This window comes from Bison bison, unplaced genomic scaffold (genome assembly GCF_000754665.1).
Source record: "Bison bison bison isolate TAMUID 2011002044 unplaced genomic scaffold, Bison_UMD1.0 scf7180017864516, whole genome shotgun sequence".
Lineage (NCBI taxonomy): Eukaryota > Metazoa > Chordata > Mammalia > Artiodactyla > Bovidae > Bison > Bison bison.
Genome location: NW_011495069.1, coordinates 6,415,301 through 6,435,774, shown reverse-complemented (window position 1 = coordinate 6,435,774; position 20,474 = coordinate 6,415,301). Strand labels below are relative to the sequence as shown.

Genomic DNA, 20,474 nt, shown 5'->3' with positions numbered 1-20,474 from the left:
AACAGATTCTAACACCATACACAAAAATAAACTCAAAATGGATTAAAGATCTAAACATAAGACCAGAAACTATAAAACTCCTAGAGGAGAACATAGGCAAAACACTCTCTGACATACATCACAGCAGGATCCTCTATGACCCACCTCCCAGAATATTGGAAATAAAAGCAAAAATAAACAAATGGGACCTAATTAACCTTAAAAGCTTCTGCACATCAAAGGAAACTCTCAGCAAGGTGAAAAGACAGCCTTCAGAATGGGAGAAAATAATAGCAAATGAAGCAACTGACAAACAACTAATCTCAAAAATATACAAGCAACTCCTCCAGCTCAACTCCAGAAAAATAAATGACCCAATCAAAAAATGGGCCAAAGAACTAAATAGACATTTCTCCAAAGAAGACATACAGATGGCTAACAAACACATGAAAAGATGCTCAACATCACTCATTATCAGAGAAATGCAAATCAAGACCACCATGAGGTACCATTTCACACCAGTCAGAATGGCTGCGATCCAAAAGTCTACAAATAATAAATGTTGGAGAGGGTGTGGAGGAAAGAGAACCCTCTTACACTGTTGGTGGGAATGCAAACTAGTACAGCCACTATGGAGAACAGTGTGGAGATTCCTTAAAAAACTGGAAATAGAACTGCCTTATGATCCAGCAATCCCACTGCTGGGCATACACACTGAGGAAACCAGAAGGGAAAGAGACACGTGTACCCCAATGTTCATCGCAGCACTGTTTATAATAGCCAGGACATGGAAGCAACCTAGATGCCCATCAGCAGATGAATGGATAAGAAAGCTGTGGTACATATACACAATGGAGTATTACTCAGCCATTAAAAAGAATACATTTGAATCAGTTCTAATGAGGTGGATGAAACTGGAGCCTATTATACAGAGTGAAGTAAGCCAGAAGGAAAAACACCAATACAGTATACTAACGCATATATATGGAATTTAGAAAGATGATAACAATAACCCTGTGTACGAGACAGCAAAAGAGACACCGATGTATAGATCAGTCTTATGGACTCTGTGGGAGAGGGAGAGGGTGGGAAGATTTGGGAGAATGGCATTGAAACATGTAAAATATCATGTATGAAACGAGATGCCAGTCCAGGTTCAATGCACGATACTGGATGCTTGGGGCTAGTGCACTGGGACGACCCAGAGGGATGGTATGGGGAGGGAGGAGGGAGGAGGGTTCAGGATGGGGAGCACATGTATACCTGTGATGGATTCATTTTGATATTTGGCAAAACTAATACAATTATGTAAAGTTTAAAAAATAAAAAAAAAAAAAAGAAGGCATGCCAAAGAATTGATGCCTTCAAATTGTGGTGCTGGACAAGACTCTTGAGAGTGCTTTGGACAGCAAGGAGATCAAACCAGTCAATCCTAAAGGAAATCAACCCTGAATATTCATTGGAAGGACAGATGCTGAAGCTCCAATACTTTGGCCACCTGCTGCAAAGAGATGACTCATTGGAAGACCCTGATGCTGGGAAAGATTGAGGGCAAAAGGAAAACGGGGCGACAGAGGGTGGGATGGTTGGATGGCATCACCAGCTCAATAGACATGAGTTTGAGCAAACTCCAGGAGACAGAGAAGGACAGGGAAGCCTGGTGTGCTGCAGTCCATGGAGTCGTAAAGAATCAGACATGACTTAGCCACTGAACAACATCAATGACCACAACAGCAGTGCAGCTGGTGGGATCTTAGTTCTCTGACCAGGGATCAAGGGATCAAACCCAGGCCTTCAGTAGTGAGAGTGCAGAGTCCTAACCACTGGGCCGCCAGGGAACTCCCTTAGAAGCCTTAAACAGGTTACTCATCTGAGCCTCAGATTCTCACTCTGTAAAGTGACAAGAATGCCTTCTAAGTAGGGCTCAGCATAACATATGAAGTTTCTATCACTATGCCTGGTACAGAATAATAGAGGCATTATTATTCTTAATTATCCTTAAAAATGATGACTTTTACTTTGGGGTTTGTCACTGGTCTTCACCATGTTTTATTCTGCGTTTGCCCTTCTTGCTCCTGGGGGCACTTAGGAGGATGGTGGACCTTTAAAGATTAAGAGGCAGCCGTCTGTGGTTGGACGCTCACTGTAGACCAAAAGACGAAAAAACTTGCACCCAGATGACTGCTGCAAGGAAACAGGACGGTTGTTAAGAAACCAACCAGCAAAGCTTCAAGTCAGAAATCCAGTTCTTTTTTTCTTACTGAGTGTATAACCTCGAACAAACTACGTGATCTTTCTATAGCTCAGTTTCTTTACCTGTTTATACATCACAGGGTGTTGTGAAAATGAATGAAGTTAACGAGTATAAAGTGCCTACTATGATTTTTCCTATACAGTAAAACACACACCATCTGTGTTTCTCTCGCCTCTTAGGCAGCCTTTTTCCTGGACTCGACGTGCTGACCTAAGTGTTTACGGAGTACAGCACAGGATTCACTAACAGGCAGATTTACATATGGGTTCCAGCTCCTATTACTTACCAGCTTTGCACCTAAAACAAAGTTACTGAGCAATACATTCTTGCTTTCTTAAGTGGGACTAATACTGCTTACCTTAGAGGTATAAATACATACACTCATAAGGCTCAGAGTAGTAATATGAGAAAGATGCAACTGTGGCTCAAGTGAATTCAGTAGATTTTTATGATCAAAGCTCTGGGTAGTTGTCCCCCAAAATGCATTTGATGGAACAGTTCAAGCTCTTGCTGCTGCTGCTGCTGCTAAGTCACTTCAGTCGTGTCCGACTCTGTGCGACCCCATAGACGGCAGCCCACCAGGCTTCCCAGTCCCTGGGATTCTCCAGGCAAGAACACTGGAGTGGGTTGCCATTTCCTTCTCCGATGCATGAAAGTGAAAAGTGAAAGTGAAGTCGCTCAGTCGTGTCCGACTCTTAGCGACCCCATGGACTGCAGCCCACCAGGCTCCTCCGTCCATGGGATTTTCCAGGCAAGAGTGCTGGAGTAGGGTGCCATTGCCTTCTCCGGTTCGAGCTCTTAACACATCTTAAAAGCAGAAACAGTAATCCTGTAGTTCTGGAGCACCACTCTTTTCGTTGGAATCAGTTTCTGGAAGGAAACCAAATTGTATACACACTGAATAAAGCTTTACTTTTTAATCTAAGACATTTTAAAAAAAGATTGGGAAGAAATATACCAAAATGCTGTATATTAAATGGTGGTTGTGTTAGCTCACAGGTGTGTGTGTGGTCATTTTCATCCTTTAGTTTTCCACTTTCTCTGTACCATGGTACTTTCAAAATAGGAGGAAATTAATTTTTAAACATATGTGGCAAAGATAGGTCTGTCAGACTTGACTGTGACTGGATTCAGATGATAAACTTTGTTGTAATTGTGTGTCTCTCAGGTATAAACCTGACTTGATTTGGTCTGATGGAGAGTGGGAATGTCCTGACACTTACTGGAACTCTACAGATTTTCTTGCTTGGCTCTACAATGATAGCCCAGTTAAGGTATGTGATTATATGACTTCTCCCTTATTTATCTGTTATGATAAAACACAATGTGAGGAGCCAAGATCTGGAGTAATAACCGTAATGACAACAGTGACAATAATAAATACTAATCTCAGGACTTCCTGGGGTTCAGTGCTTAAGTCTGCCTTCCCCTTCCAATGCAAGGGATCAGGTTTGATCCCTGGTCAGACAGCTAAGATCCCACATGTCTTGGGCCTAAAAAGCCAACACATAAAACCAGAAACAATATTGTAACAAATTCAATAAAGACTTTAAGTGTAAGCAAATAAATAAATAGCAGTATTGATATGGGTGCGGTAGGGACGAGGGAGCTTAATGGATGTGAAAGGTTTCTCCTTTAATTCTTTTTTGCCCCTTCCTTTTTCTTTCTTTAAGCTTTTTTTCCTTGAAGCTTTCTTTTCTCCTTTAATTCTTGATTTTTACAAGCTGTTTTCAAGCTTCTTAAATTTAAGTCGTAGGATAGAAATAGTATAAAGAAGCCCCAGACCACCATTAGAGAAAATAAACTGTTAAGCAAACAGACATTGTAAATAAGAAAACCACCCAAAAAATTAATATATAAAACTTATTAAACGATAGGAATAAAATGTGAGAATCTATGACCTCAGCTACTCTATGTTGACTGTGTAGTTTAACTCATATAGGGAAATTTCTTTTCCCTGAGATCCAAATTCTAAGGAAGTTGGAAACTTCGCCTGCCTTGTGCTGTCCCTCAAAAGCAACCTACTACACTGCACAATAGCTGCCCGTTTATAGTTCACATTTCAAGACACAAAGTAGCAGAAGTCTCAATCTTCACCGTAGAAAATTTCAAAAATCTTACAGATTCTAGCTTTGTTGTGCATTTTAAAGAAAAATCTGTGCGCACTTCGGCAGCACATATACTAAAATTGGAACTGTACAGAGAAGATTAGCATGGCCCCTGCGCAAGGATGACACGCCAATTCGTGAAGCGTTCCATATTTAAAAAAAAAAGAAAAATCTAAGACCAGTTTGAACTGAGCTATCTGGGTAGGTTCATAAACCTCTTAGGATGTCACTGGCTGCTGCTGCTGCTAAGTCGCTTCGGTCGTGTCCGACTCTGTGTGACCCCATAGACGGCAGCCCACGTCCCTGGGATTCTCCAGGCAAGAACACTGGAATGGGTTGCCATTTCCTTCTCCAATGCACGAAAGTGAAAGTGAAGTTGCTTAGTCCTGTCCGACTCTTAGCGACCCCATGGACAGCAGCCTACCAGGCTCCTCTGTCCATGGGATTTTCCAGGCAAGAGTACTGGAGTGGATGTCACTGGCTAACTATTACTAAATTCAGAAAAGGGGAAGAAAGATCCTATGCGACAATTGGAAGCAAATTCACATTGGTGTTTTGGAACTTTCGGGCTGCGTGGGGACCTCTAGTGGCGAGGCCTGGTGGTTCTTCCCCGGTGGTTCCCCGGCTGGGGTGGCTTAGACGCGGATCCTCGGGTGGGACACTGCAGACCATATTCTACCCACTCTTGTCCTGCGTGCTTTCTCATGCGTTAGGAAAGAGGGTTGTCATGTACTCATATTAGGAAATGACTTTTAGGAGAAGCAGACCCTGATCCTTACCCCTCTGCTGTCTGTAATTCCCACTCCTGACCTCTCTGCAGGTCTTCTCTGGGAGGTCACACCTTCCCCACCACCCTGTCTAAAATCGCAGCATGCCTCCATCAACGCTGTCTTTCCTTATCTTATCTTTCTCTTAACCACTTACCTGGCCCAACATATTTCAGATACCACTTACCTCGTTGCTATCTGTCTCCCTCACTGAAGCATCACCTTTGTGAGGGCAAGAATTTGGGTCTATTCACTCCTACATCCCCAACTCCAGCAACAGTCCTTGGCCCAGTTAGACACAGAGTAAGTACTGGTGGAATGTAAACTAAATCTGGCTCCTGGAAATTTATATTCTTTCCTGAAAGAAGCAAGAAACACTCCTGAACTGGTGTTTAGGTGAATTCCGTGACGCTGATGTGATGTCACATCATAATCGTCCATGTATACGTCTCCTCAGCTAGTCGCTGCTGGATCTCTGAGGGCAAGAGCTGTGACTTGTTTACTCTGGATACCCCAGTATGAGCCTCATAGTAGTATTAAATGTTGACATTAAGTTATTCTATGTAAAGATTTTTCGAAGTTCAGCAAAACCTTAAGGGAAGGAAAAGAATGTTTGATTACTGACTTTGCCTTACTTAGGTAAAGAAAGTCAGGGTTATATAGTGAAAAGCATCCTGGGCTGGATTCATAGTCCCAGCTTTCAGAAACTCTGCCTGGGAACGTGATCTCGGCAGGTCTCCTCTTCTACATTTCTCTTCCAATAGAGTAAGTGGTTTACTAGATAATCTAAACAGGCCCTTCCAGTTCTGACACTACATATTGCTAGACTGGGGTTAACTGCAAATAACGTTTGGAGTTGGATATTTCTTTGTTGTGAAGGGACAGTTCTCTGTGTTGTAAGATGTTTATGATTTTTTTTTTTTGCCCACACCATGCGACCATGCGGGATCTTAGTTCCCAGTCCAGGGATCAGACCCCCACCCACTAGCAGTGTAAGCAGGGATTCTTAACCGCTGGACAGCCAGGGGATTCCCTTGTAATGGGTTTAGAAGAATCCTTGGTCTCCGCCCACTAGGAGGCAGTGGCACCATCCCGAGTTGTGACCAAGAAACGTCTCTAGATTTTGCCCTTTGTCTCCTCCAGTTGAGAACCACTGTGCTCGACTGAGTCTGCTCCTTGCTTCCAAACAGGCACCTGACTTATCAAACTGAGTTAGATAGTTTTACCCCCGATGATCTCAGTGCTCCTTCCTCCTTTAGGATGAGGTCGTAGTGAATGACCGATGGGGTCAGAACTGCTCCTGTCATCATGGAGGATACTACAACTGTAAAGATAAATTCCAGCCAGAGACCTTGCCAGATCACAAGTGGGAGATGTGCACCTCCATAGACCAGCGGTCCTGGGGCTACCGTCGAGACATGGAGATGGCTGACATCACAAACGAATCCACGATCATTTCGGTAAGAGGTAGTTATTTGTTAACTGCAGTCCCAGGCTGCCTTCTGGCTAAGAGCGGTGGAAGCACTCTGGATAGACTTATGGGCCGGGAGAACCCGTTCGGGTTATTGAACATACTCATAACACTTGTCCTAAGGAGACAGGTCTAATTACTGAAGAGTTCTGTACAGAGGTGTTCTCCCCAGGATTATTTTCAGATTGACATTGGGCTGTTTCAATTCCTGGCAACCATAAAGGAATAATTCAGCAGATTTGGGGATTTTCCTTAACCATGAAAACGTTTCTGAATGTAATAGGGATTAATGCTTACAGGGTTGATGAAAAGACAAGTTATGCAGTATCACAACTATATAGAATTAACTGCACGAGAAAAAGACCAGAAGGAAACCTCAAAAGTTAATGGTGTGGTGTGTTTGGGGTACTCTAACAGAACCTCCTTTTTAAAATTTTCTGTATGTAGCCTTAATTTTTCGGGACTGCCTTGAAGTGCTACTGTGTGGGGTCACAGGAAACACACACACACACGCATCCCACCCCAGAGATCTTAAAGACTATATCTCTTTACAGAATGTTTTCCTGAAGGGGCAACATACACATTTATATAGCTCAGGGTATCCTGAAATTCATCAGATCTCTTCCACACCTCCCCGCCCCACCGCCCCACCCCGAGTCTCCATAGCACCTGCTCTAAATCTCTCATCTCTAATCTCTGCATTCTCTCTGGCTGCCTCCACAGAATCCTTTCAAGGCCAAGTGCTTTGTTTTCAGCTCCCTGGCTGACACTCTGTGCCTCTGATATATGACACTTCCCTCTACATATGGCACTATGGCAGGTGCCAGCTCACGGGTAAGAGCCCATGATCACTCCCTGGAATCTGAGTTAATATATCTCTCAACTGTGTAGCAGAATTTTTCAATTTTCTCATGTAAGCCTATCGTGCTATGAAAATGACAAAAATATATTGTCTTTTCCAAAAGATAGAGGATATTCACAAAACACAGGGAGAACAGCCTAGATTCTTCTTCTTCCCTCCATCTGTGTGTTTTAAGCATTCAGCCAGGCTTGGCATTCAGAACTAGAATTTCCTTGTTTTCTGCTCCTGCCAGGAACTGGTTCAGACAGTAAGTTTGGGAGGCAACTATCTTCTCAACGTTGGACCAACCAAAGACGGACTGATCGTTCCCATCTTCCAAGAAAGGCTACTTGCTGTTGGGAAGTGGCTGAGCATCAATGGAGAGGCTATCTATGCCTCCAAACCATGGAGAGTACAATCTGAGAAGAACTCTGTATGGTGAGTCTAGTCTTCTGTTACAGGTAGGAACATCCTGAGCTGGCAACCCCTTGGGTCCACAGTGGTTACAAGCCAGGCTACGGACTCATCTGGAGGAAACACAAGAGCTGTTCTGTGATGTTAAATGTGTGCCCAGGTTTATGTTTTAGGCCCCAGGGTATCTTTGACTACTGAGGGAGGTGGGTAGGCTTGGTGAAGAAAGGAGCTACGAAGTATCAATTTGCTCAACCCCTAAAAACAGTCATAGCTAATATTTGTACAGCACCCACATGTGGTAGACTCCATCCTAAATTCTTTCTCCTCATTTAGTCCCCTCAACAATCTCACTGGGTGGATAATGTCACTATCCCTAGGTTACAAGGAGAAAGCAGGTCCAGGGGAGTAATCATCCGCCCAGAGTTACGAAGCTACTAAGCGAAGAAGGCATGATTCACACTTGGCATTGTGGATCTAGTTATTTGATCTCAGGCTTCAGGAATTTTTTAAATTTTCAACTGCAAAATGGGGTGATGATACTTAACTTCCTAGAGTGTGAGGATTAAATAAACTAACCTATGTAAAGCACCCAGCAGAGTGCCAGGTACATACTAACTGCTCAGTGAAAGACCTCTGCAAATGTTATATCACAGAGCTGGGGGCTTTGCATCAGGAGAAACACGTTCATGGTTCTGTTTTGGATGAGTTTCTATTTAGTGATTTTTTTCACCCTCTGCTATAAGGATGGGCTTCCCTGGTGGCTCAGATGGTAAAGAATCTGCCCACATTGAGGGAGACCCAGGTTCAATCCCTGAGTTGGGAAGATCCCCAGGAGAAGGGAATGGCTACCCACTCAAGTATTCTTGCCTGAAGAATTCCGTAGACAGAGGAGTCTGGCAGGCTACAGTGTATGCGGTCTCAAAGAGCTGGACACACCAAGTGACTAGCACTTTCACTTTCTCTAAGCATAGTGAAACCTCAGAACAACAGATTTGTCTTGGGAATTTCCCTGGCGGTCCAGAGGATAGAGCTAGACGCTTTCACTGCCATGGGCCTTGGTTTGATCCCTGATCGGGGAACTAAAGATCCAAAAACCAAGTGGGATGACCAAAAATTTTAAATTTTAAAAAGGAATTAAAATTCATCTTCATTGCACATCTTGCCCATGTTATACCCTCAGATGTTTTCATATGGATTTAAAGATAAAGAAAGATATGAATAATGAGGAAGATGGCTTCAGTATGTGTCACTAATATAAGAGTTAAAAAAAATGTTTTAGGAAAACTTAGAACCCCATACAGAGAAGAAAGGGAAGATACCACCCAGAAAGAATCTTCCAGGCCTACATAATTCCCACAGAGCTTAACCGTGCTGCTGTGCTTAGTCGCTCAGTCACATCCGACTCTGCGACCCCACGGACTGTAGCCCGCCAGGCTCCTCTGTCCATGGGGTTCTCCAGACAAGAATTCTGGAGCGGGTTGCCATGCTCTCCTCCAGGGGATCTTCCCAGCCCAGGGATCGAACCCAGGCCTCCTGCACTGCAGGCACATTCTTTGCTGTCTCAGCCACCAGGGAAGCCCAAACCTAAATTGGTATCAAGTTACTTGCTCGTGGCAGTGACAGACTGAAGGTCTCGCAATTGGTGGGTAATTGACGGGGGAATATATAAGGTCATGTGGCAGGATAATAAGCCGGGCATCTTTGACGACGTTTCTTTTTTCCCAGGTATACGTCTAAAGGATTAGCTGTTTATGCCATTTTACTGCACTGGCCAGAATATGGAATCTTAAACCTTATATCCCCTATAGCTACTTCAGCCACAAAGGTAAAGAGCCTCCGTCAGTCCTGTTGGAGATGTAGCTCTTTGTAAAGGAATTGGCGAGCCTTCTCTGACCCTTCCTTCCTTCCCCAGATCTCTCCTGTTTCCCTTCTGGGCTGTCTTCCCCGCCCTGGCCCAGTGTAGTTGTTTGCCACCATATTCAGGCCATATTCTGTGCTCATCAATGCATTCGTGTTTTTCCCATTCCCTTTTGCTCTCTGCAGGTAACAATGCTGGGAATCCAAAAGGATCTGAAGTGGTCCCTAAATCCCTCAGGTAAAGGTCTCCTCGTGTTCCTGCCCCAGTTACCACCCGCTGCTCTTCCAACTGAGTTTGCTTGGACCATAAAGCTGACAGGAGTGAAGTGATCATTGGAGTTCAAGAAGAAAGGGACACCGCCGGCACTTTGATTTTCCTCTTATATCGCCATCATTATAATAAACGACTCTTCTCTACTCAGAAATCTCTTTTCCAACACATTTTAATAAATGGAACGGATTACATTACACTGATGTCTCACGGGATCAAAGATCTGAGATCCAGTGCTAGCATCTCTCTCTGATCAATAGAAGAGACTGAACAGTTAAGCTCACCCATTCCTACTATTGGGAATTATCTGCAATGGAAACTTCCTCCATCCTCTGTTTCATAACCTGACTGCTTACTCAGATGACTTCAAGAATAAGCCAAATCGTCCCATTGCCTATGGGAGGTGCTGAAAAGGATTTGGCAGACTCGACTATATGCTATTTATTTAGCATCGGCTGTCGCCAGCTACCCCCATCTGCCCCAAGAGCAGGAGAGCCTCGAGGGGAAGGAAAATGCTTCCAAGGCTGCTAATAGTAAGCTTTTTAGAAGTTTGCAAAGCAAGCTAAGAGCTCTGACATTCAGTCTGTTTACAGGGATTCTATGAAGAAAATGAATGTGATTCTGCCTTGCTTTAATACAGTCAAATAAATAAATTTGTATGTCAAATCATTTTCTACTAAAAAGCACGTTGTAGCTTTCTTCTTCCAGTTTCTATATGGACTGCTTATAGCCTTATGTTTCTGTTTAAAAAGAAAAAAGAAAAGTAGAAGTTGAGTACCTGCCAAGTCTCCTTAATGCTGAGCAAGAAAGTAATCCCTTTGGTTCTTCTGTTCCTCACTTCTAGTCCCATTCTCTTGAGTTGGCCAGGTGGCATCAGTGGTAAAGAACCCACCTGCCAATGCAGGAGACGTAACAGACGCAGGTGTGACCCTTGGGTTGGGAAGATGCCCTGGAGAAGGGATTGGCTACCCACTCCAGTATTTTTGGACTTCCCTAGTGACTCAGATGGTAAAGAATCCGCCTACAATGCGGGAGACCTGGGCTTGATCCCTGAGTTGCAAAGATCCTCTGAAGGAGAGCATGGCAACCCACTCCAGTATTCTTGTCTGAAGAATCCCATGGACAGAGGAGCCTGGCGGGCTATAGTTCATGGGGTCACAAAGAGTCAGACATGACGGAACAACTAAACGCAGCCCAGCACAGCACTTAACACGTGCATGCATCCACTCAGTCTCTCTAATTGTTAGAGATCTAATAAAGTTTTCTCCTTTTTATTTACAAGATGTATTTGGAAATCCTTAACCTACATTTACATAAAATTTGTTTTTCTCAAGCACATATGAAACATTTACAGATGTGAATACCAAAGAAGCAATGTCATAAGGATTATATCATATGTCTGTAACACAATTAAAGGACCATAAAAACTTGAAGGAAAAACTAATATGTTAAGAAATTTTAAAACACTTTTAAATACTTATTTATTATTGAAAGCACAAGAAAATTAGAAAGCACTTAGAATAATAATGGAAATGCTATGCATTGAAACTTGTGAAATGTAGCTTTTAAGAAAAATTGCTTTAGAGAGGGTTCCAGGAAGATGGCAAAGAGGAAGCACCAAGAATCTCTTCCCCCATCTAGAAAACAATTGTACTGGCAGAATCTGTCTGATGTAACTATTTTGAAACTCTGGAGGCTACTGAAGGCTTGCAACTTCAGAAGAATACCTGGATGGTAAATTATGGTTAATTCTGGTCAGTTTCAGCTACCCATCCCTCATCCCTAATCATTGAGTACACAGCTGTGCATGTGTTCCTGGAACAACTTGCATATAGTCTATGAGTTCAAGGTGGGCAAAAGGACTCTGTTGTCCAAATGTCAGGGATTTGTGCTCTTTGGGTGGAGGGGGGTGCGATTTGTGCTCTTGAATGCTGCTTTTGATCACAGAGGTACAGGCGATAGGTGGACAAACCATTGTTGTGCCTTCCCCATTGTTGCAAACCCCTCCTCCAATAGCTAAAGTAACTTACAGGGGACTTAAAGGGCTGGTGCTCATTCCCCACCCCCAGTTTCATTTTTTCCCCCTTCTGGGAGCTAGACATTAAAGGTTAGGAAATCCAACAACTGCTTATATGGGAGATATTAGAAAGTGACCATGTCTGCCCGTGGAAAGAGTCAGAAAAGGCCTGAGAAGACCTTAAGTTTACACCTTTGACTTATCCTTGGCACAGAGACAACCTACAACAATCAAAAAGGGGGAAAAGGCAATGAACAAAAACAGTAACAACAACAACAAAATAGCAAACCAGGGGAAGGAGAAGAATCTGGATTTCCAGAGTTGCCACATTATTAGATTCAAATGTCCAGTTTTCAACAACAACAAAAATCACGAGACATACAAAGAAACATGAAGGTATGACCTATTCAAAAGAAAAAAAGTAAATCAACAGAAACTTGCTGGAAAAGACCTGATGGCAGATATACCAGACAAAGACTTAAAAAGAACTGTTTTTTAAATGCTCAAATCACTAAAGGAAAATGCAGAGAAAGTAAAGAAAATGAATATATCAATAAAAGGAACATGTAACAAAAATTCTGGAGCTGAAAAGTAAAATACTGAAATGAAAATTTCACTAAAGGAATTCAAGGGCAGATTTGATCAGGCAGAAGAAAGAACAGCAATGGAACAGTGGAAATTATTGAGTCTGAGGAACAGAAACAAAAAAGATAGAAAAAAAAAATACCATCTATTTGGCCATGAATTAGTCTCAATAGATTTTTTAAATATATATTTTTCAGAGTATCTTCTATGACCATGACTAAATGAAGTTGTGAGGCTTCCCAGGTGGCTCAGTGATAAAGAATCTGTTGGCCAATGCAGGAGCCACAGGAGACTCGGGTTTGTTCCCTGGGAGGGGAAGATTCCCTGAAGGAGGAAATGGCAACCAACCCCAGTATTCTTGCCTGGAAAATTCCATGGACAGAGGAGCCTGGTGGGCCACAGTCCATAGGGTCACAAAGAGTCGGACACGACTGAGTGACTAAGCATGCATGCAAATGAAGTTCAATATCAGTAACAGAAATAACTGGAAAATTCACAAAATTGTGGAAATTAAACAATGTAACTCTATCAAAGAGATCACAAAGAAAATTAGAAAATACTTAGACATGAATGAAAACAAAAACAACATACCAAAACTTACGGGACCCAGAAAACGCAGTGCTGAGTAGGAAATTTATTGATATAAACACATTGCGAAAAAGGAATAAGAAAGATTTCAAATCAACAACCTAACTGTAGAACAGAAGGAACTAGAAAAACAACAAACTAAAACCAGTTAGCAGAAAGAAGGAAACAAAGATTAGAGCAGAGATAAAAAATATAAAAACAATAGAGAAAATCAACAAAACCAAACATTGATTCTTTTTAAAGAAATCGAAATAATAAGCTTGTAGCCAAGTGTACTAAGAATTGGTGAAGACCCAAATTACTAAAATTAGAAATGAAAGTGGGGACATTACTACCAATTCTACAGAAGAATTATAAGAACTATGAACAACTGTATACCAGCAAATAGGATAACCTAGATGAATGTGGACAAATTCCTAGAACCACAAAATCTACCAAGACTAAATAACGAAGAAATAGAAAAATATGAATACCATATGAACCTTTACGTTGTAAACCAGGAGTGAGATGGGGTGCCAAGTATCACTGTTAATATTCAGTGTTGTTTGGGTTGGAAGGTCCTGATAGATGCAGTAAAACAAGTTAAGAAAAAAACAAAAAATGGAGATCTAAGAGTCAGAAAAAATGAAACCACACAATCATTGTTCTTGGATGATGTGATTGTTCACATAGAAAACTTCAAAAAATATATACAAATAAATCATTAGAATTAGGTAAATTCCCTGGTGATCCCTGGGAATTTAAATCCTAATCCTAAATTCCCTGGATTAGGACTTGTCGCTTTTACTCCGGGGACCCAGGTTCTACCCCTGATAGGGGAACTAAGATCCCACAAGCTGTGTTCAGTTCAGTTCAGTTCAGTCGCTCAGTTGTGTCCAACTCTTTTCGAACTCGTGGACCGCAGCACGCCAGGCCTCCCTGTCCATCACCAACTCCCGGAGTTTACTCAAACTCATATCCATTGAGTTGGTGATGGCATCCAACCATCTCATCCTCTGTCGTCCCCTTCTCCTCCCGCCTTCAATCTTTCCCAGCATTGGGGTCTTTTCCAATGAGTCAGTTCTTCGCATCAGGTGGCCAAATTATTGGAGTTTCAGCATCAGCATCAGTCCTTCCAATGAATATTCAGGACTGATTTCCTTTAGGATGGACTGGTTGGATCTCCTTGCAGTCCAAGGGACTCTCAAGAGTCTTCTCCAATACCACAGTTCAAAAGCATCAATTCTTCGCCACTCAGCTTTCTTCATAGTTCAACTCTCACATCCATACGTGACTACTGGATTTTTCCAGTTTTGGGTTTTCCATAGCTTTGACTAGACAGACCTCGTTGGCAAAGTAACGTCTCTGCTTTTTAATATGCTGTCTAAGTTGGTCATAACTTTCCTTCCAAGGAGCAAGCTTCTTTTAATTTCATGGCTGCAGTCACCATCTGCAGTGATTTTGGAGCCCAAAAAAATAGTCTCTCACTGTTTGCCATCTATTTTCCATGAAGTGGTGGGACCAGATGCCATGATTTTAGTTTTTTGAATGTTGAGTTTTAAGTCAACTTTTTCACTCTCTTCTTTCACTTTCATCAAGAGGCTCTTTATTTCTTCTTTACTTTCTGCCATAAGGGTGGTGTCATCTGCATGTCTGAGATTATTAATATTTCTCCCGGCAGTCTTGATTCCAGCTTGTGCTTCATCCAGCCCAGCATTTCTCATGATGTACTCTGCATAGAAGTTAAATAAGCAGAGTGACAATATACAGCTTTGATGTACCCCTTTCCTGATTTGGAACCAAGCTGTGGGATGTGGCCGAAAAAAAAGTTATTAGAATGAATAAGACACTTTAGTAGATCATTGGTTCCATCAGTAAAAAACAATTGCACATCTACAGTACAAAAACTAGAAAACAGTGAAAAATATCTGTTTACCTTAACAGATATAAAGTATTACCTAAAACAAAATTTACAAAAGTTGTGCAAGAGACTGAACAGCCGAAGCTCCAACTTTGGGCTCTTAAGTTTTCAACCACCATTTTCCCAGGAAGATGATGGAGGGGCAACAGGATGGCTCCAGGTGGCCTCTGGCACCTTTTGGACTCTGGCACCATGGTCTCCCTGACGGTATGGAAGGTCCCCAGTAAACCATGATGGGAGACTCTGAGAACAGATCCAATTCCTAGCAAAGTCACCGCCACAGGTGTGTCCTCGACTTGTAAATTTTCCAGTAGATACTGAACCTCTGGAATGCTTGGGGGAGCATGATTCCAGGATGATTCTAATGAAGATGAATAGATCCAAATTCTTAAAAATTTCATCCCAAAGAAGGGTTCCAACTCTGTCTTCAGGATTGCATGCAATGTGATGAGTAAATCCGAGATGTTGGACTTGATTCCAGGATCGTTCCAATGGAGACCAGAAGATCCAACTCCACACCAACTTGAGCTCCAGACTGTGTCTCCAACTCTAGCTCACATCTCCCCCTCACCCCGCCATTTTTTCTTTAATATGTTCTGGATCTTTTTTTTTTTTTTTTGTGAGCAGCTGTTCTGGATCTTAATTGCAGCATGCAGGATCTCTTTTTTTTTTTTTTTGCAGCATATGTGATCTTTACAGAATGTGGGATCTAGTTCCCTGGCCAAGAATCAAACCAGGCCCCCTGCATTGGGAACTTGGAGTCTTAGCCACTGGACCACGAGGGAAGTCCTTAGATCAATCCTAAAGTCTGGAGTAAGTCCACGCTGTAGGACAGGATTCCAGATTTCAGAAATGGTTACAACAGAGATGAGTAGATCCAACTTCTTACAAAATAGAGATCTGAGGTGTGCTGTTTCCTTTCAGTGGAAGAGCTCAGGGGAGTGTCACAGGCCAGGATGGTTTGCTGTGCAGCCACATGGATGGACCCCCTTACAAAATAGAGGCTCAAGGTGTGTCCCCAACTCTTAAACCTCCCAGATTGTGTCAGATGTCCTTAATAAGACCACTATGGAGGATCTTTCTCAGTGGAAAGGAGTAAGTTGAACTCCTTGGGTCTGTCTTAAATTCAAACATCTCAAATAATTCAGTGCTGAGATTACCAGGCCAGGCCAGGACAGTTTGCAGCAAAGAATGAATTGAACCCCTTATAAGATTGTGGCCCAAGGCATGTCTGGAGGCCAGTTCCTTTGGGAGGCCAGTTCTTCCCATCTGCCATCTGGTCCTAAACTGACAAATTATTTTTTCACTGTGTTCATCTTAGAAAGCTAATAAAAGTGACTCCCATAGCCTGTTAATGGGCTGGGAATATTCTGATGGTAGGTAATCCTGCCATGGTGGCCACCAAGGGACATGTGGTGCAGCTGATCAAGGAACTAAGATCCCACATGCTGCACAACAAAAAATAATAAATAATTTATATACTTGGAAGCATACAATATTTTTCCTTTGGTATCTTATTTGTTTCACTTAGCATAATATTCACAAGATTTATCCATGTTGTAGCATGTATCAAAATTTTATTCCTTTTTAAGTTTAAATAATCTAGACTGTAAAGAATCCGTCTGCAATATGGGAGCCCTGGGTTAGGAAGATCCTCCAGAGGAGGGCATGGCAACTCAATCCAATATTCTTGCCTGGAAAATCTCCATGGAGGGAGGAGCCTGACAGGCTACAGTCCACGGGGTCGCAAAAAGTCATACACGACTGAGCAACTAAGCAGAGCAGAGAGAACATTCTATTGGGCTTCCCAGGTAGCTCAGTGGTAAAGAGCCCGCCTGCCAATGCTGGAGATGGAAGAGATGCAGCTTGATCCCTGGGTCGGGAAGATCCCCTGGAGGAGGGCATGGCAACCCACTCCAGTATTCTTGTCTGGAGAATCCCATGGACAGGGGAACCTGGCAGGCTACAGTCCACAGGGTCGCAAAGAGTCAGACCCGGCTGAAGCTACTTAGCACTCATTCAGCACACACAGCGTTCTATTATACGTATATACCACATTTTCTTTATCCATCCATCAGGTTTTATCTGTTTATTCTTGGCTGCACTGGGTCTTCGTTGCTGTGTGCAGGCTTTCTCTGGTTGCAGCAAGTGGGGGCTGCTCTCTAGTTGCGGTGTGTGGACTTCTCATCATGGTAGTTTCTCTTGTTGAGGAGCACAGGCTTCAGTGCTCATGGCTTCAGTAGTCGTGGTGCACTGGCTTACTCACCCCGCAGCATTTGGAATCTTCCCAGACCGGGGAGAGAACCTGCATTGGCAGGTGGACTCTTAACCACTGGACCACCGTGGAGGTCCTATCCATCCATCAGTTGATGGACATTTGAATTGTTTACACCTTCAGAATATTGTAAATAACTTTGCTAAGAACATTGATGAACAGGTTTTCTCTCTGAGTTCCTACTTTTCAATTCTCTTGGGTATATACCTAAGATTGGAATTACTGGATCATACGTTCATTTTATATTTTACTTTTGAGGAACTGCCAAACTGTCTCCCATAGAAGCTGCACCTTTTATAGTACATTGCCACTAGTCATGGCAATGAAGGTTCCAATTTCTCCACATCCCTGCCAACATTTATTATCTGTCCATTTTATGACAGCCATCCTAGTGGATGTAAGGATTCTTTTATTTTCAAGCTACTTTTAAAAGCTATAATAGTCTAGGGAACCCATTTCAACAAAGTTTTCAGATTTATTGTCCATAAACTTGTACATTACAGCATGCAATGTCTTTCACTCTGTCCTCTTGTTTTATTCATGCTTTTTGTTGTGTGACCAATGTGGTCACATAATGTTGTCAGTTTTATTGGTCTCAAAGAGCCAGTATTCTTTTCTTGTTTTTTTAATTGGATGATCCTCTCTCAACTGTAATATTTTTCCTACGTCATTCAAATTTCTACCTTCTATTTTGTCCTTCATTCTACTTAAGAGTTTTCCAGTTGTTCTTTTTCTACATCTTGAATAAAAATAAGATTCTTCCTCACTCACTTCCCACAAACACTCCTTCTAGAACCCTGGTTGAAATGAGGCTTTTTGAAATATGGCTTAATAGAACAAAATCCGTAAGAGATTTGACAGTACAGCATGGCATTGCCTTGTGGCTTATGTACCATAAATAAGGAATCTATAGAAACTTCTATATATAAAACAGATGATAAGTACCTACTGTACAGCACAGGGAACTCAGTACTCTGCAGTGACCTATATGGGAAAAGAATCTAAAAAAAGAGTTGGTAGATGTATCTATATTACTGATTCACTTTGCTGTATACCTGAAACTAACGCAGCATTGTAAATCAACTGTACGCCAACAAAATTTATAAAAGTTTAAAAAGTGATAAAAAATAAAATGGTTCCAACTGCTAGTGACCCTAGACAGATTCTCATACATTTGCTAGTATTACTCTTAGGGTAAATAGTTAATGCTAACCATGTACCTGGTATTATGTATTCCACAGTGAATAATAGCCAGTTAAAGTCTTTGATCCATTTTGAGTTAATTTCTGTATATGGCGTCAGGAAAGAAGTCAACTTCATTTTTTTGCATGTGGTTATCCAACCTTCTCAGCAAAATTTGTTGAAAAGACTCTTTCCCTATTGAATGGTTTTGGCATTCTTGTTGAACATTTTCTGTCATATACGCAAGGGCTAATTTCTGAGCTTTCTAACCCCTTCCATTGGTCTGTATGTCATTTATGCCAGTATTACATTGTTTTAATTAATACAGGAAGTTTTGAAATCAGGAATTGTGAGTCTTTCAACTTAGTTCTTTTAAAGAACGTGTTGGCTATTCTGGGTCCTTGAGATCCCTTACAAATTGTTGTTATTGTTGTTCAGTCTCTCAGTCATGTCTGACTCTTTGCAACCCCATGGACTACAACACGCCAGGCTTCCCTGTCCTTCACTGTCTCCCAGAGTTTGCTCAAACTTATTCTAATAAATCAATAATGCCATACAACCATCTCATCCTCTGTCATCCCCTCCTCCTTCTGCCCTCAATCTTTCCCAGCATCACAATCTTTTCCAATGAGTCGGGTCTTCCCATCAGATAGCCAAAATATTGGAGCTTCAGCTTCAGCATTAGTCCTTCCAATGAATATTCAGTGTTAATTTCCTTTAGTATTGACTGGTTTGATCTCCTTGCTGTCCAAGGAGATTAAGAATTGTAGGATTTTTTTTTTTCTATTTCTGCCAAAATCATCACTGGGATTTAAATAGGGTGAATCTGTGTATCACCTTTGGGTAGTATTAACACCATGACAATATTAAATCTTCCAATTCATGAAAACAGATATCTTTTCATTTATTTATGTCTTCTTCAATTTCAGCAATGGTTTGTAGTTTTCAGTGTACAGGTCTTGAAAGTCATATTTATTTTATGAAAGTCATATTTATTTTATGAAAGTCATTTATTTTATGAAAGTCATTTATTTTATGAAAGTCATATTTATTTTATGAAAGTCGTTTATTTTATGAAAGTCATATTTATTTTATGAAAGTCATATTTATTTTATGACTTTCAAGACCTGTACACTGAAAACTACAAACCATTGCTGAAATTGAAGAAGACATAAATAAATGAAAAGATATCTGTTTTTATGAATTGGAAGATTTAATATTGTCATGGTGTTAATACTACCCAAAGGTGATACACGGATTCACCCTATTTAAATCCCAGTGATGATTTTGGCAGAAATAGAAAAAAAAAAATCCTACAATTCTTAATCTCCTTGGACAGCAAGGAGATCAAACCAGTCAATACTAAAAGAAATTAACACTGAATATTCATTGGAAGGACTAATCAAGTGGGCCTTAGAAAGCATCACTACAAACAAAGCTAGTGGAGGTGATGGAATTCCAGTTCAACTATTCCAAATCCTGAAAGATGATGCTGTGAAAGTGCTGCACTCAATATGCCAGCAAAGTTGGAAAACTCAGTAGTGGCGACAGGACTGGAAAAGGGCAGTTTTCATTCCAATCCCAAAGAAAGGCAATTCCAAAGAATGCTCAAACTACCGCACAATTGCACTCATCTCACACGCTAGTAAAGTAATGCTCAAAATTCTCCAAGCCAGGCTTCAGCAATATGTGAACTGTGAACTTCCTGATGTTCAATCTGGTTTTAGAAAAGGCAGAGGAACCAGAGATCAAATTGCCAACATCTGCTGGATCATAGAAAAAGCAAGAGAGTTCCAGAAAAACATCTATTTCTGCTTTATTGACTATGCCAAAGCCTTTGACTGTGTGGATCACAATCAACTGTGGAAAATTCTGAAAGAGATGGGAATACCAGACCACCTGATCTGCCTCTTGAGAAATTTGTATGCAGGTCAGGAAGCAACAGTTAGAACTGGACATGGACTG

At 41.6% G+C, this 20,474-nt stretch overlaps 1 protein-coding gene across 1 annotated transcript in view; it reads left to right on the top strand.

The window, feature by feature from the left end:
* FUCA1 (fucosidase, alpha-L- 1, tissue) overlaps positions 1-10,645 on the top strand; it is a 24,856-nt gene extending 14,211 nt beyond the window's left edge. Inside the window, exons 4-8 of the mRNA XM_010830043.1 lie at positions 3,402-3,507; positions 6,368-6,568; positions 7,674-7,858; positions 9,560-9,659; positions 9,878-10,645. Coding sequence (XP_010828345.1) covers positions 3,402-3,507; positions 6,368-6,568; positions 7,674-7,858; positions 9,560-9,659; positions 9,878-10,021 — 736 coding nt within the window. The 3' untranslated portion in view covers positions 10,022-10,645. The remainder of the gene's footprint in view (positions 1-3,401; positions 3,508-6,367; positions 6,569-7,673; positions 7,859-9,559; positions 9,660-9,877) is intronic.
* The last annotated feature ends 9,829 nt before the right edge of the window (positions 10,646-20,474 follow it).